At 46.1% G+C, this 16,811-nt stretch overlaps 1 protein-coding gene across 1 annotated transcript in view; it reads left to right on the top strand.

Moving 5' to 3' along the window:
• GAP43 (growth associated protein 43) overlaps nt 1–16,357 on the top strand; it is a 56,656-nt gene extending 40,299 nt beyond the window's left edge. Inside the window, exon 3 of the mRNA XM_069944968.1 lies at nt 15,501–16,357. Coding sequence (XP_069801069.1) covers nt 15,501–15,589 — 89 coding nt within the window. The 3' untranslated portion in view covers nt 15,590–16,357. The remainder of the gene's footprint in view (nt 1–15,500) is intronic.
• The last annotated feature ends 454 nt before the right edge of the window (nt 16,358–16,811 follow it).

Raw genomic sequence — 16,811 nt, forward strand, 5'->3', positions numbered from 1 at the left:
TTAACAAATTTAGCAAAAAAAAACCAAAACACTTCACTCATCTGTAGCCACAGCACATCTGCAAACAACCTGCAGTAAATCCATCCTGTGTGGAATCCCTCTAATAGCCCGGCCTATCCCTTTAAGAGCTGGTAATTTATTGATTGTGATACAAGCGGTGATACAATCTCAGTATAGATGGCTGTGGCGGTCCTCGCCTCCATTCCATTATGCGGTATCTGTGATTAACACGTCGGGGCCATCGACAACATTTCATCAATCGTCAGACACACAAGTCGCTAAACTCTTCTGCCGCTAATCACGCCGGCTCATTATATGGTGGTTAATTACCACAGCACTGCAGTAAATCAAGCACTGAATGACCTCAGAGTATACGCTATATATTGTAGACTGCTAAGTCAGCAGCTACTGACCACTATATGAAGGAAGTTTTTGACATTTGTGTTAACAATATATATATATATTTTTTTGCAACTTTGTGATATACTTTGTGGGACATTTACTAAGTAGATTCATGCGTGCGACTCTTGTAGGTGGGTTTGGGTTTATTTATCACACAGAGGTAGGGCCATTTTCATCCTTAGCGCTGTTTCTGTGATATTAAAAGTTTAATCCCTATACTACTTAGGCGTTTTGGTGCTCTGGGGGTGGGACGACCACAAACAGTGCACCAATCCCCCACTCGGCCAGCTCTGCTGATATTTATTAGAAGGGGCGGATCAGTGCACTGGGGGCATTAGCCCCTCCCACAGTGCACCAAAATGCCTAATAAGCATAGGGATTAAACTCCTAAAATCACAGAAATGGCGCAGAGGATAAAGTTAAGAAACTTACCTTCATCCTCAGTGACCCCTGCGCTATAGGGTTAGGAGAGTCTTCTAACTTGCTGATATTTTCCCATATTTAATTTTTCACTCCAAGTGGATGGACTAGGAGCTGTAACACTGTATACCTGGGTGACATCCCCAGAAGCCATGTAAAGATCTGGAAGTAGATGCTTATGATCAGCACCTGACTCTTCCTCATACTCTTCACTCTTACATCTTGACATGTACATCATATGTCTGGAAGGGTTTAAAGGGGTTCTCCATTTTTAAAAGTCATTTTTGTGTTAGAAGATCAGCTCAGTTTCCTATGGATCAGCAGTAACTTGTAGGAGAACTAGGCAGCAAGCTTCTGTTTATTCTGCAGTGCCCCCACAGGAGATATGAAGTATTACATGTTCCTATGGAAATGAATGAAATGCATGGATGTGCCAGGTCCTCCAGAGTGGGAGATACTCTTCCCTCTATGTATTAGATGGAGACCCTGAATCATGGATGCTGTGTATTAGTGTATATACCATGTACTCATCTCTCCTGATGTCCCATAGTCAGAGATCAGAACCATCTGAAGATCCCCCCCTCCCCCATTGCCTCTGAGACCCCCGCCCCTCATCCTTTTATCCTGTAAGATCCGGCTTTTACATCTTGCGTTTCGCACATCTCCTGATGGAACTGACGGCTCCGCACAGCTCGGATCTGAAACCTTTCATTTATTCCCGCTCTCTGATGATAAATTGCTTTTACGAGTGGGACATATCTGGAGACAAACTTGTCAACAATTCATACCCTGCTGTCAACAAGAAGAATACAGAAGGCTGCAAGAAGAAAAGCAAAGAAACAAAGAAATGATCTGCGCTTACCAGACCGGAGAAAATCCACTCTCTGGCATCCATATCAATCAGTTCAATGAGAAGACTCTGCCTTCCTGCAGCCACCACTAGGTGGTGCTCACTGCAGACAGATTATCATGCCCACCCCTAATATTGACAGCCGGTACTCAACTGTATGGCTAAATCTATGTGGGAACTATATAACTCTATGGCTAAATCTATGTGGGGTTATCCAGGATTAGAAAAAGCACAGCTACTTCCTTGCAATACAGCACCACCCATGTCCTCAGGTTGTGTGTGGTATTACAATTTAGCTCCATTCACTTCAAGGAAGCTGAGTTGCACCCTAGCTGTGGACAAGAGTGGTGTTCAATAACCCCTTTAGGTTTACACCCTATATATGAAAGTTTTTTCTATCCCCTAGGAGTAGTGTTGAGCGAACTTCAGGAAAGTGTCAGGGTTCTTCAATTTCTCTGAACACAAATGCTCAGAATTTAAAGGGTTTATCCAGAGCTAAAAAAAAAAGACAGCCCCACTCTTGTCTCTAGTTTGGGTGCAGGTTTTGTAACTTAGTTCCACTGAAGTTAATGGAGCTTACCTGCAAACCCCACCTGACCTGGCGACAAGAGAGGTGCTCCCTAGGGCTGCATCTAACTTCTGCAGGGAGTTAAACGGCAAGCGTCTTGGTAAGGAGAAGTTGCCGAACCCAGACACTTTCTTGAAGGCAAACTGCTCACCTACTATAGATACTACAGATGCCCCTTAAGGTGCCCGTCTCTTGCCAAGGTTCTTGGTGGAGTTCTTGGATCACAAAGATTCATATTAGTTTTTTGGGACCTGCTCGGCCTGTCTTAAAGGGCCCCTAGATGGAGGGTTTCCTGTGTTTGGCTATATCTATCTAAGTAGCTCAGAGAGATGAATAAATGTAACCTGGCACAGACCATCTAGTCTAGGTCTGGACCGTATAGACATTGACCTAATATGCTTTAAAATTGTGGAGCACCCAGGCCCGCTTCTGCCATGAGGCGGAATGAGCATTCCGCCTCAGGCGGCAGATTCTGCGGTCCTGCAGGGGGCGGCAAAATGTTCCCCCTGCTGTCATTTTAGTTAAGTTTCACTTAACTATAAAATGACAGCAGCCCCGCAGCCGCTCACATGTCCCGCAGCAGCCGTCCAGCCGCCCACACTCACGGATGTCCCCCATGTCCCGCCGGGCTCCAGTGACGTCACCCAGCAGCTCTCATCTTCCTCCAGGCTGTGGTGAGTGCCAGGGGTCGGCAGAGGTCGCGTTCAGGCGTTCGGGGCGGCGATCGGGACGGCGGGGGGTGAGTGTGGTCAGCAGGGGGGGTGGCGGATGCCGGTGTTGGCGGCGGTATTCGGGTCGTTACGGACGTGCGGGGGGGGGGGGGCCAGTGAGGGGGCGGCCACCTGAGGTTTGCCTCAGGCGGCGGGAAAGCCAGAATCGGCCCTGGGAGCACCACATTACATTAAGGCCAGGCCCCCTGACACCGCTCATACAAATGTTTTCCTGAACCTTTTTCTACAGGTCTAGTGAACCTACATTTCCAAATCCACACGTGTGCCAAAAAATAATTCCAACTTCTTAGTCATGTAAGGTGCCTAATGATTCACCGAACGTAAGAAAAAGCATGAGGAACTGTGATGGGTCCAGGAGCGGATTAACTTTACCATAGGCTCCGGGCTGTTCACCAAGCCTGGGCCCCCCCACCCCACTGTAACTATGGCAGCACTAGCCTGGCGTTCATAGTACAGGATAGATATTGTCATGATGTCCTGATTTGTGCAAAATTGCCATTAAAAAAAACAGATTTTTTGCAAATCATGGCGGAAGTGTAGCCAGGAGACAGTACACCACTGAGAGTATAAGTCTTTTTGGGTGGTCATGGGCCCCCCAGGAGCTCAGGGCCCCGAGCTGCCGCCCGGAACGCCCCTATTATAATCCACTACTGGATGGGTCCGACACGTTCTTAGATTGTCCGGTCTGTATTCGTACCCAGTCAGTTTTAGAGCCCTTTTGCATGGAATGATTGCAGTGTGGGACTGGGGTACTCGGGCCCGCCATAGGAAATGATCCTGGGGCCACCAGAGGAAATTATCCTGGGGCCACCAGAGGAAATGATCCTTGGGGCCACCAGATGAAATGATCCTGGGGCCCACCATAGGAAATGATCCTGGGGCCCACCAGAGGAAATGATCCTGGGGCCCACCGTAGGAAATGATCCTGGGGCCCACCATAGGAAATGATCCTGGGGCCCCACCATAGGAAATGATCCTTGGGGCCACCAGATGAAATGATCCTGGGGCCCACCATAGGAAATGATCCTGGGGCCCACCATAGGAAATTATCCTTGGGGCCACCAGATGAAATGATCCTGGGGCCCCACCATAGGAAATGATCCTGGGGCCCACCATAGGAAATGATCCTTGGGGCCACCAGATGAAATGATCCTGGGGCCCACCATAGGAAATGGTCCTGGGGCCCACCAGAGGAAATGATCCTGGGGCCCCACCATAGGAAATGATACTGGGGCCCCACCATAGGAAATGATTCTGGGGCCACCATAGGAAATGATCCTCGGGCCACCATAAGAAATGATTCTGGGGCCACCAGAGGAAATGATCCTGGGGCCCACCATAGGAAATGATCCTGGGGCCCCACCATAGGAAATGATCCTGGGGCCCCACCATAGGAAATGATCCTGGGGCCCCACCATAGGAAATGATCCTGAGTAGAGCTTTGTGTGTGGAAGTGACTTCAGAAGAACAGCACTAATAGGGGCGGCCATGTTGATGTCCAAAACTATTTTATGGCCCATCCAGACAAGCACATTTCTTATGTAGTAGCGTCCATGTCTCCTAATCCTCAGCATCTCCATTCTCCCAGAGACTTTGTTTTTAGGTTCTGTTGCTGTGATAAAGTGTTATCAGGCAGGAAAGCTTTATAGGATGGCGATAATCTCCAGACTGTGATGTAGTATCCGCTATTTCTTGGTGATACTATATATACACTACATACTCACTATATATTCACTATGTACCCACTATATATACACTACGTACTCACTATATATACACTACGTACTCACTATATATTCACTATGTACCCACTATATATACACTACGTACTCACTATATATACACTACGTACTCACTATATATTCACTACGTACTCACTATATATTCACTATGTACCCACTATATATACACTATGTACTCACTATATATACACTACGTACTCACTATATATTCACTACGTACTCACTATATATTCACTATGTACCCACTATATATACACTACCAGGGGCGTAACTAGAAATGGCTGGGCCCCATAGCAAACTTTCCAATGGGCCCCCCTCGGTCAGTCCTCTTTAATGGCGCCTGGAGCTCTGACCCTGCCCTCCAATTATACATGCAAGTACGGCAGAGCAGAGGGCACCTGCACACGTACACCTACGTCTAGGGCCGTATTTATAGTTCCTGCACTAAACCTGAAGATGTTCCCTTTTCACTCACCAATTATCATCATGATTTACTACTTTATAAACAATCATATTGATAATTGATCCGTCTTTGGCTCTGTTCCCAGATCTGCGTTACCAAATGCAACTCCAACCAAACCCCCCATGCAGTACCCAATAGCCGTATGGCCAATAATCCTGGTAACAGCACATGGCTTCTGTGGAAGAAATGGATGCATGGTTTTGGCCACATACATTGTATAATTCTTTTTTTTCTACATGATCTGCATATTGTCTGTAGCCATCTCATCACAGGACTGGTAGGTAATATTGCACATTTAACAACGCCTTACCAGGCCTGATACCACCATACTCTGACTGGATAACACCGCCACACCAGACCTGACCAATACCACCATACTGTGACTGGGTAACACTGCCACACCAGACCTGACCAATACCGCCATACTGTGCTGGATAACACAGTCATACCAGACCTGACCAATAACGCCATTCTGTGCTGGATAACACTGTCACACCAGACCTGACCAATAACGCCATACTGTGACTGGATAACACTGTCATACCAGACCTGACCAATATCGCCATACTGTGACTGGATAATACTGCCACACCAGACCTGACCAATACCGCCATACTGTGACTGGGTAACACCGCCATACCAGACCTGACCAATACCGCCATACTGTGACTGGGTAACACTGTCATACCAGACCTGATATCACACAGAATCAGTACTATTTTATTTTCATACACTGGAGGTTTCCACATGAGGTGATACCTAAAGTGATTATTTATCTTTTACAATTTTGATTCCCCCCCCCCCCTTATTTACAAAAAAAAGTAAAATGGGACAATACATATTCATATACATGAATATTATGCTTAGGGATGAGCTTTTCAGTTGTGCAGGAGCTGCAGTCACAGGGAAGCTTTGTATATAGACTGTGTGGGACTACAACTCCCAGTGTGGTCTGTCTCTCTCTGCAGTTTGTGCCTCATTTGAGTCTTTGGGGGGAGTGGGGGGCAGAGACAGCAGGCCACATTGGGAGTTGTAGTCCTACACTGTCACAACTACTGTAGAAGTAAACGCCACACTTATGCTGCTGAGGCCCCCTTCACACGTCCGGAAAATCTGTCCGGATTTCCTCTCAGGAAATCCGGACGGATTTCCGGACACATAGAGTTTCATTAGACACGGACACCCTTCCGGATTTTTCCGGAAGGGTGTCCGTTCCGGAAAATAGATCCGGAAAAAATAGGACATGTCCTATTTTTGTCCGGAATTCCGGCCCGGACACCCCCATAGCAGTCTATGGGAGCGCCGGAACCGCGGACGCTTTCCTGATGCATATCAGGAAAGCGTCCGTTCCGGATTGTGTGCCGACCACCCGTACCCCTCTCCCCCGAACCTGTCCGGTTGTCTCCTCCGGCCTCCTGCTGTTGCTGGTGTGCTCCGGTGTCTCCCCCGGCCTCTTCGTGCTGCCGCCTCAGTCTCCCCCGGCCTCCTACAGCTCCCATGCTGTCTCCCGGACCTCAGCCCCCGGTGCGCCGCGACATCAAAGGTCCATTTCCCCCAGCAGCGCACGCCACCCGACACCCTCATTCAGCCCCCGGCCCGCCGCACATCTCCTCCGTTCCGCCCCCCCCCTGCCCGGGCCGCAGCTCACGCTGCCCGACACCCCCATACCGCCCCCTCGGACTTTACCAATCAGCCCCCGGCACCCCCATTCCCCCCCCCCACACACACACACACACCCCCAGCCAGAAGCCAGATCGCAACCTCATACTTCCCCCCCCCCCGGACCTCAGCGCCCCCCACCCCCCAATCCTCAGCCAGGAGCCCGGCGCCCCCTCTCCTTTTCTTTCACCTCGGGGGACCATCAGAAGGAGAAGAGGACTATGGAGGCCAGAGCAGGATCAATGACAGGTGAGGTTATCCCCTAAAACTACTACTCCCATCATGTCCTGCTGACAGTCCATGATGGGAGTTGTAGTTCTGCAACATATGGCCATTCAGGTTGCAGAACTACTCCTCCCATCATGTCCTGCTGACAGCCCATGATGGGAGTTGTAGTTCTGTAACATGTGGCCACTCAGGTTGCAGAACTACTCCTCCCATCATGTCCTGCTTACAGTCCATGATGGGAGTTGTAGTTCTGCAACATATGGCCATTCAGGTTGCAGAACTACTCCTCCCATCATGTCCTGCTGACAGTCTATGATGGGAGTTGTAGTTCTGCAACAGATTAGAGTATGACACATGGCATGAGGGGGAGACGGTGACAAGGTAGACGAGGGGGTGCAGTGGCAGGGTACACGAGGGGGACGCGGTGGTACGGTACACGAGGGGCGATGTGGGTACCTGTGATGTATGTTGGCATACTACACTATATTAAAATCACTTCTTTTTTTTTCTCATCAGGAAATCCTGAAGGTTTTTCCTGATGGTTTCCTGATGGTTTCCTGAAGGTAAAAACGGATTACTGTCAGGAAATCCTGATACTATCCTGATGACATTTCAGGCCTCCTGATCAGGATTTCCTGACAGTAAAAACTGACACGGACGTGTGAATGGGGCCTGACAGTATGTCAGTATGTACTCACACAAGTTGCTGTCACTGTCTGAGGTCCGGCAGGAAGGGGTCAGAGGTCATCCATCCGGTCAGAGGATCCTCCGTGCAGACAGCAGAAGCTAAGAAGAGGAGTCTCTACTCCAATCAACGCTGCCGCACAGTGACCGGGGGAGAGAGGGAGGGGGAGCGCGGATGGTTATCTCCCCCTCTCTATGCTCTGTACAGGTGACAGTGATGCCGGGGCCCTGTGTGAGCGGCTGTGGCGCAGGCTTATGTGCGCACACTATTCTCCCCTGGTTAGCTGGTGTCAGGACAAACGTCCTAATTGGCTAACCAGGGGACATCAGGAAGGCTGACCTGACCGCCGGGCCCCTTGATGAGGCGGGCCCCGTAGTAGCGGCTACCGCTGCTACGGCGGTAGTTCCGCCATTGTACACTACGTACTCACTATATATACACTACGTACTCACTATATATTCACTATGTACCCACTATATATACACTACGTACTCACTATATATTCACTATGTACCCACTATATATACACTACGTACTCACTATATATACCCTACGTACTCACTATATATTCACTATGTACTACATATATATATATATATAAACCCGGAGAAGAAGCAAATAAGAGATACAATGTGAGTACGTAGTGTATATATAGTGGGTACATAGTGAATATATAGTGAGTACATAGCGTATATATAGAGTGAGTACATAGTAAATAGGGCAAAATTCGCTAAGCATGGTGGCCGCACATGTTAGCTTACAGTAGTGTCACTTGACGGCCGTCCAATCAATTTTTGACACTGCCGCAGCAGCAACATCTAGTGAAGGAAACATTCCTCTGTAATAGTCCCAGTATTGTAGCTACTATAGTTTGGCTGTTTTAATGAGATTCATTTGCATGCGGTTCACAAATATTCACAAATATGTCCCGGTATTCGTGAGTACATAGTTAATATATAGTACATAATGAGTAAACGCTTAATATATAGTGAGTATATTGTGAGTACATGGTGAATATACTGTTTAGTGAATATATAGTGAGTATATTGTGAGTACATGGTAAATATATAGTGAGTACATAGTGAATATATACTGATTATATAGTGAGTACATGGTAAATATATAGTGAGTACATAGTGAATATATAGTGATTATATAGTGAGTACATGGTAAATATATAGTGAGTACATAGTGAATATATAGTGAGTATATTGTGAGTACATGGTAAATATATAGTGAGTACATAGTGAATATATAGTGAGTATATTGTGAGTACATGGTGAATATACTGTATAGTGAGTAAATAGTGATTATATAGTGAGTACATGGTAAATATATAGTCAGTACATAGTGAATATATAGTGAGTACATGGTAAATATATAGTGAGTACATAGTGAATATATACAGAATAGTAAGTACACAGTAAATATATATATATATTGAAAATATTGTGGGTACATGGTAAATATACAGTGAGTATATAGTGAGTATATGGTAAATATATAGTGAGCACATGGGAAATATATAGTGAATATATAGTAAGTACACAGTAAATATATATAAATATATATACAGTAGCGGTATTTTGCACCAAGCACCCCAAGCAATTGCTTGGGGCCCCCAACATCCAGGGGGGCCCCCACGCCCCACTCTTCTCTTGTGCTCAAGACCGCTGCCCCGCTCGCTGCTGTGATCTGAACTGTAACTATGAGCACTCGTAATGAGCGCTCACAGTTACATGCAGCAGCAGCACTGACAGGGCGGGAGCCATTGTCTCCCTTCTTGTCAGTCACTCTTGTGGCCGCAGGAAGTGTTTCCCTGCGGTCACAAGTGGCCGCTCTGTCCTTGTGGTGTCGGTGCTCCAGTGACATCACTGGAGCATCGGCGCCAGGACAAGGCGAGTGAGGCCTCTTGTGACCGCAGGGAAAACCCTTGCGGCCACAAGAGTGAAGAGAAGAGGAGACACCCGGACCCAGGTGAGTATAAGTGTTTGTTTTATTGTGTTATATACTATATGGGAGGGGGAGCACACAGGGGCCTGTGTAATTGGGGGAGCGCACAGAGGGGGTCTGTATAAATGGGGGGGAGCACACAGTGGGGCTATATAACGGGGAAGACACAGGAGGCTATATATATAACTGGGGGAGCACACAGGGGGGCTATAGACTACTGGGACTTCACAGAGGGGTCTATATACTACTTGGGTCAGCACACAGGGGGTCTATATACTACTTGGGGCAGCAGAATGGGGTCTATATACTACTGGTGGGGCACACAGGGGGTCTATATACTACTGGGGGAACACACAGGAGTCTATATACTACTGGTGGGGCACACAGGGGGTCTATATACTGCTGAGGCAGCACACATGGGGTCTATATATAACTGGGGGGCACACAGGGGTCTATATACTACTGGGGCAGCACACAGGGGGTCTATATACTACTGGAGGAGCACACAGAGGTCTATATACTACTGGTGGGGCACACAGGGGGTCTATATACTACTGGGGGAACACACAGAGGGTCTATATACTACTGGTGGGGCACACAGGGGGTCTATATACTACTAGGGGCAGCACACAGGGGGTCTATATATAATGGGGAGCACACAGGGGGTCTATATATAACTGGGGGAGCACACAAGGGGTCTATATATAACTGGGTTCAGCACACAAGGGGTCTATATACTGCTGGAGGAACACACAGTGGTCTATATACTACTGGGGGAGCACACAGGGATCTATATAATACTGGTGGGGCACACAGGGGGTCTATATACTACTGGGGGAACCACACAGGGGGTTTATATACTACTGGAGGAGCACACAGGGGTCTATATCCAAGTGGGGGAGCACACAGGAGGTCTATATCCAAGTGGGGGAGCACACAGGGGGGCTATATACCACTGAGAGAGCACACAGGGGAGCTATATACAAGTGGGGGAGCACACAGGGGGTATATGTAACTGGGGGCAGCACACAGGGTATATACGACTGGGGGCAGCACAGAGGGGGTTTATATACAACTGGGACAGCACACAGGGGGTCCATATCATTTTGGGGGAGCACACGGGGGGGGGCTATATATAACTAGGGGAACACACAGGCGTCTATACACTTCTGGGGGAAATATAGTGAAAATATTGTGAGTACATGGTAAATACTGTATATAGTGAGTACATAATGAGTAAACGCTTAATATATAGTGAGTATATTGTGAGTACATGGTGAATATACTGTATAGTGAGTAAATAGTGATTATATAGTGAGTACATGGTAAATATATAGTCAGTACATAGTGAATATATAGTGAGTATATTGTGAGTACATGGTAAATATATAGTGAGCACATGGGGAATATATAGTGAATATATAGTAAGTACACAGTAAATACTGTGTATATATATATATATATATATATATATATATATATATATATATATATAGTGGAAATATTGTGAGTACATGGTAAATATATAGTGAGTAGATGGTGAGTATATAGTCAGTAGATGGTGAATATCTAGTATATACATAGTAAACCCATTTCTAGTGCAGACTGAGCACCCAAGAAGCCACAGTTCTCTTTCTCCTCCCTTTCGGTGCTCCTAGGAAATCGTCTTATCCGGTCCAGCAGCCTAAGGTGGCGTCAGGTTTCCAGGGCCACCATGCAGCTGTTGTCTAGACAAGGAGCAGTGTGGGTCCCTGCTGGCGTCATACCCTTTGTATCCTGAGCCCTGGGTACCGCACACACAACACTGCTGCATGTCCCTGGGTGATCGCCGCTCACAAACAACTGGGACCGCGGTATTTATAGCTTCCAACTGGAAAACAGAGGACAATTAGATTAGACGCCGATATCTGTCCAAGTGCATTACGTTATCTGCCATAAGCCTCCACCACTGACCGCCTGCCGCAGGGCGACCGCCTCATACACTATGTTGTAAACAGCAGGAGAAAACTTTTTTTTTTTTTTTTATAAACTTTTGTAATAATGATAAAATGAAATTAAAAAGTTAAGAAAATAGACAAGAAGCCTGGTGGTGTTTCCCTACAGCACCCCCACAGGAGAAATGAAGTATTACACCGTGTCCATTTATATCAATGGGTTGTGTAATGTAGGACGGGACAGGTCCTGCCACAAGAGAGACGTTCTTTGTAAGGATCGTCACTCTTACCAAGGTAGGGAGATCCTGAAAAGACAACCCTGAATAAGAAAGCATTTTATTTTATTTTTTAAGCATAGACAAGTGCAAAAGTGAACAAGTTACAATATAATGAAAGTAGTGATGTATTTCCTGGAACAAGAAATCATATAACACGGCGCTGTACTGTAGATGTGTAGCTGCTATATAGCTATAGGGGTCCCGTACGCCTATGTGTATATATATGAAACTCATATATTAGTATACAGCGCTACAACACATTGCGGTGCACTGATCCCTATAGTGCTAATACCGTATCCTATGGTCATACTGCGATATCTTAGTACTTTTGGTGACGTCCAAGGCTTGTTTGTACAATGTCCTCTCCATGCCCTCAGATCCAGAGTAGGTTAGGGGTGTGTGGATATGGTGGCTGGCAAGGGTCAAGCTTCTAACGTGTTTCTGTGGTCACAGCCGCCTTCGTCAGGGGGACCGCTCCCAACACACTTCTAACCTACTCCAGATCTGAGAGGCGGAGAGGACATTGTACAGACAAGCCTTTCATCAAAACTACTTAAGGTATCGGAGTACGACCATAGGATAGGCTATAGTGTTAGCACTATAGGGATCAGTGCACCGCAACCCATTGTAGCGCTGTGTACTATTATATAAAAATTATAATAATATTATAACAGCAAATAATATAACCGCAGCAAATAATGCAGGGAACAGAGATCAGCCATAACAATAAAGGGGTATCCCGGGGCAAAATACATTGTTTAATCAAATATTCCAATAAAGTAATATGCAGAAGAATATACCCTGGCTGTGTAATATGCCTTAGACCAGGGACGGGGCCCCTGCGGCCCTCCAGCTGCCTTTGCCCTAAGCTCTCCAGGCATGATGGCAGTTGTAGTTCCTCCCATCCCTGCTAGTTATTGAGCCTTTTCGTAGTGATTCCTGGGTGCCGGATACTGTATGTGTTACTGTGGGGTATATATAGCGGCAGGTATACACGGGTGACTCTCTGACATGAATAGCCGCCTCTCACCTCTAATTACTCTCTCGGGGCTGTAATTTTGCTTTTGTGTCGAGCGAGATCTCAGCTCCTGTTCTATTTATCCCGTAAGGCCGGGAAGGCTTCATTGTTCTCACCTACAAATTACCCAGTGAAGGACGAGGTGATACTGGGTAGCTAAGCCTATTGTCTTTTCTGCTTGTCATGGGTTGTACTATTTGTTCAACTGGTGTATCTAACCTGTCTTTTGTTGCACTTTCTGTTCAGCTGATGTATCTAAGCTTATCATGTATAATACTGAGTCTCCTGGTCTCCATAAGCCTAGGGACATCCCCCAAAAGTGAATCAGGGTAGGTCCATAAGCTGCCTGCTGCTACAACCCTCTGTGAATATCTCATAACATTGCCCCCCCCCCCCCCACCACCACCATATTCTGACTCCAAAATGAATGTAGATCCCAGAGCAGACCCTAAAATTAAAGGGGTACTCCAGGGGAGGGGAAATAAATGTTTGTTTGTTTTTAATCAACAGGTGTAAGAAAGTTATATAGATTTGTAATTTATTTTTCTTTACAAATTTCCAGTCTTCCAGTACTTTTTAGCTGCTGCATGTCCAACAGGAAGTGGTGTATTCTCTCCAGTCTAACACAGTGCTCTCTGCTGCCACCACTGTCCATGTCAGAAACTGTCCAGACCAGTAGCCAATCATCATAGAAAACCTCTCCTGCTTCGGACAGGTCCTGACATGGACAGAGGTGGCAGCAGAGAACACTGTGTCAGACTGGAGAGAATACACCACTTCCGGCAGGACATACAACAGTTGATAAGTACTGGAAGACTTGAGATTTTTATTAGAAGTAATTTACAAATCTGTATATCTTTCTGGTACCAGTTGATTTGAATTTTTGAAGGACCTTAGGGTAGAAACCCAAAGGAATTTAGACCCCATGCCGGACCCTTTCATTGTATTCAGATCACCGAGCAGAGACCTCAGACCAGACACCTAAATAACTACTAATCCCATCCAGATCTGCTGTATGCCATGTTATAAATCGCACAGTTTGTAGTATACGTGTATGTTTTTTGGCCCCATCCAGTGCTGTAGACTATAACCCAGCCGGGCGATGTGCTGACTATCCTTATTACCAGGAGGCAAATCCTAATCTCTTCTGCTTATTGTTCTCATTTTTCCTGTAGTGTTGTTCAAATTACAGCAGGATTATATGGGATTCATGTAATCCTTTCCCCGGAGAGGCTGTAATCTTATTTGTGTATTGGAGGCGGACAGGATGGTTGGTGTGATGGAGGCGGCAATTATTTCCCTACTGATCATCATCAAGTACATGGCTTCCACCTAGCTTTATGGGGGGACTGGGGCCCCTCTGTACTGTTTCCCTGTATACTCAATGGTATTCTGTGATATCACTAGTATCCAGTGACTAGTGATGGATAGGCTGTATTCTCAGTGATGTCACTGATCTCTAGTGATGGATAGGCTGTATTCTCAGTGATGTCACTGATCTCTAGTGATGGATAGGCTGTATTCTCAGTGATGTCACTGCTGATCTCTAGTGATGGATAGGCTGTATTCTCAGTGATGTCACTGCTGATCACTAGTGATGGATAGGCTGTATTCTCAGTGATGTCACCGCTGATCTCTAGTGATGGATAGGCTGTATTCTCAGTAATGTCACCACTGATCTCTAGTGATGGATAGGCTGTATTCTCAGTGATGTCACCGATGATCTCTAGTGATGGATAGGCTGTATTCTCAGTGATGTCACCGATGATCGCGAGTGATGGATAGGCGGTATTCTCAGTGATGTCACTGATCTCTAGTGATGGATAGGCTGTATTCTCAGTGATGTCACCGCTGATCTCTAGTGATGGGTAGGCTGTATTCTCAGTGATGTCACTGCTGATCTCTAGTGATGGATAGGCTGTATTCTCAGTGATGTCACTGATCTCTAGTGATGGATAGGCTGTATTCTCAGTGATGTCACCGCTGATCTCTAGTGATGGATAGGCTGTATTCTCAGTAATGTCACCGCTGATCTCTAGTGATGGATAGGCTGTATTCTCAGTGATGTCACTGATCTCTAGTGATGGATAGGCTGTATTCTCAGTGATGTTACTGATCTCTAGTGATGGATAGGCTGTATTCTCAGTGATGTCACCGCTGATCTCTAGTGATGTATAGGCTGTATTCTCAGTGATGTCACTGATCTCTAGTGATGGATAGGCTGTATTCTCAGTGATGTCACTGCTGATCTCTAGTGATGGATAGGCTGTATTCTCAGTGATGTCACTGATCTCTAGTGATGGATAGGCTGTATTCTCAGTGATGTCACTGCTGATCTCTAGTGATGGATAGGCTGTATTAATAATTTTACGCCTCTGTGGTACATGTTCTTTTATATGTCACTGTTCTCTAGTGGATATACGGTATAATGTGATTCGTGTGGTGCTGAGGATGTGATTCTTTGAACTTGTCCAGCATTATATAACAATTCACTGCGATCATCACTGTGCTCTGTATTACCATTGAGCGGAGCATTGACCACTCACAACCATCTCGTTTTATTTTCCAGATGACGTAGAAGGAATCAAACCTAGTGAAAGTGCCCAACAAGAAGAGGCTGCCAGTGAAGAGCCCAAGGCGGACCAAGAAAATGCCTGAACACATTGAAATCCCCCCCGTTACTCTCCTCTTGGACTCCATTGTTCTACCCTTCCGGCTCCTCCTTGACCTTTCGATCCTCTTCCTCACGTGGGTTCCTCCACCTCACTCCCCTCTTCTTCTTTCTCTGTGTGGCAGAACATGTAAAAGCAGGAAAGTTTCAGTCAAACAGTGTGGCTTAAACATTTTAAGTGTTTCTTGGTGTTGTTATGGCAAGTTTTCCAGTATGGTCCAATCCGATTCATTTTGGACATTTCTTTTGCACTGTATCGAGTTTAATTCCAGCTCCCTCGCTCTTCTCTCTTTCTCTCTCTTACACTGTGTGCAATGTTCCGTTAATCTATGGGTTACAAATCAAATTCGGTGAATTTCAAAAGGCGTCTAAGTTTTTTGTCTTTCAATTTTTTTTATTTTTTTTTAAAGAAATTTATAATTATTATTATTTTTTTAATTCTTGTTCCTCTTCAATGTGATGGAATGAACTTATCAAAAAATAATCAGCCCTCCCTTCGGTTTGTTTTCCAAAAATAAAGCGATGTGCCAACTAGCGTATATATCCGGCAGTCACCTGTGTGTTTTTCTTGTCCGGCTCACTGTCTTGACTTTGACTCCTTGGGAGATCTGAGATTTCTGCCTATGTTTTCTATCGTACTTCAGATGTTAGTCCTATGTGTTGTGAATGAGGAACACAGTCACTTGCAAGGCATTGAGAATGTATGGTCTGATTTTTGGCAAACACAGAGGTAATAAATAGTTTGATCTCAAGTTCTTGGCCGTGTCCTGTGCAATGTGTTCTGATGAAATTCATGTCAAGCTGGTGCCCCATTGTAGATGGGGGCAACCGATCCAGGTATATGTTACTCTCTAATTAATCCACCATCCAAGCACTGTTAGAGTCGTTGGGTTAACCCACATTGGTCGTTGGTTTTAGGGGCCTATTTCACGGAGCGATAATCGGCCAAATCGGATCGATAATTGGCCGGATAGGCCCAATTCGCCCATTATCGCTCCGTGGAATAGAGAGAACGATCAGCCGATGATCATGTCATCGGCTGATCGTTCATTTAGGTTCAGACCTAAAATCATCGTTTGCCACCAGCGCATCGCTACGGTGGAATAGCTGTTCACGGCGGCGACTGACGATTTCAGCAGCATCATACATTACCTGTCCGGGCGGCAGGTCTTTTCCTTCTTCCTCCCGGTCCCGCACCGCAGCAGCTTC

Source organism: Dendropsophus ebraccatus, chromosome 11 (genome assembly GCF_027789765.1).
Source record: "Dendropsophus ebraccatus isolate aDenEbr1 chromosome 11, aDenEbr1.pat, whole genome shotgun sequence".
Lineage (NCBI taxonomy): Eukaryota > Metazoa > Chordata > Amphibia > Anura > Hylidae > Dendropsophus > Dendropsophus ebraccatus.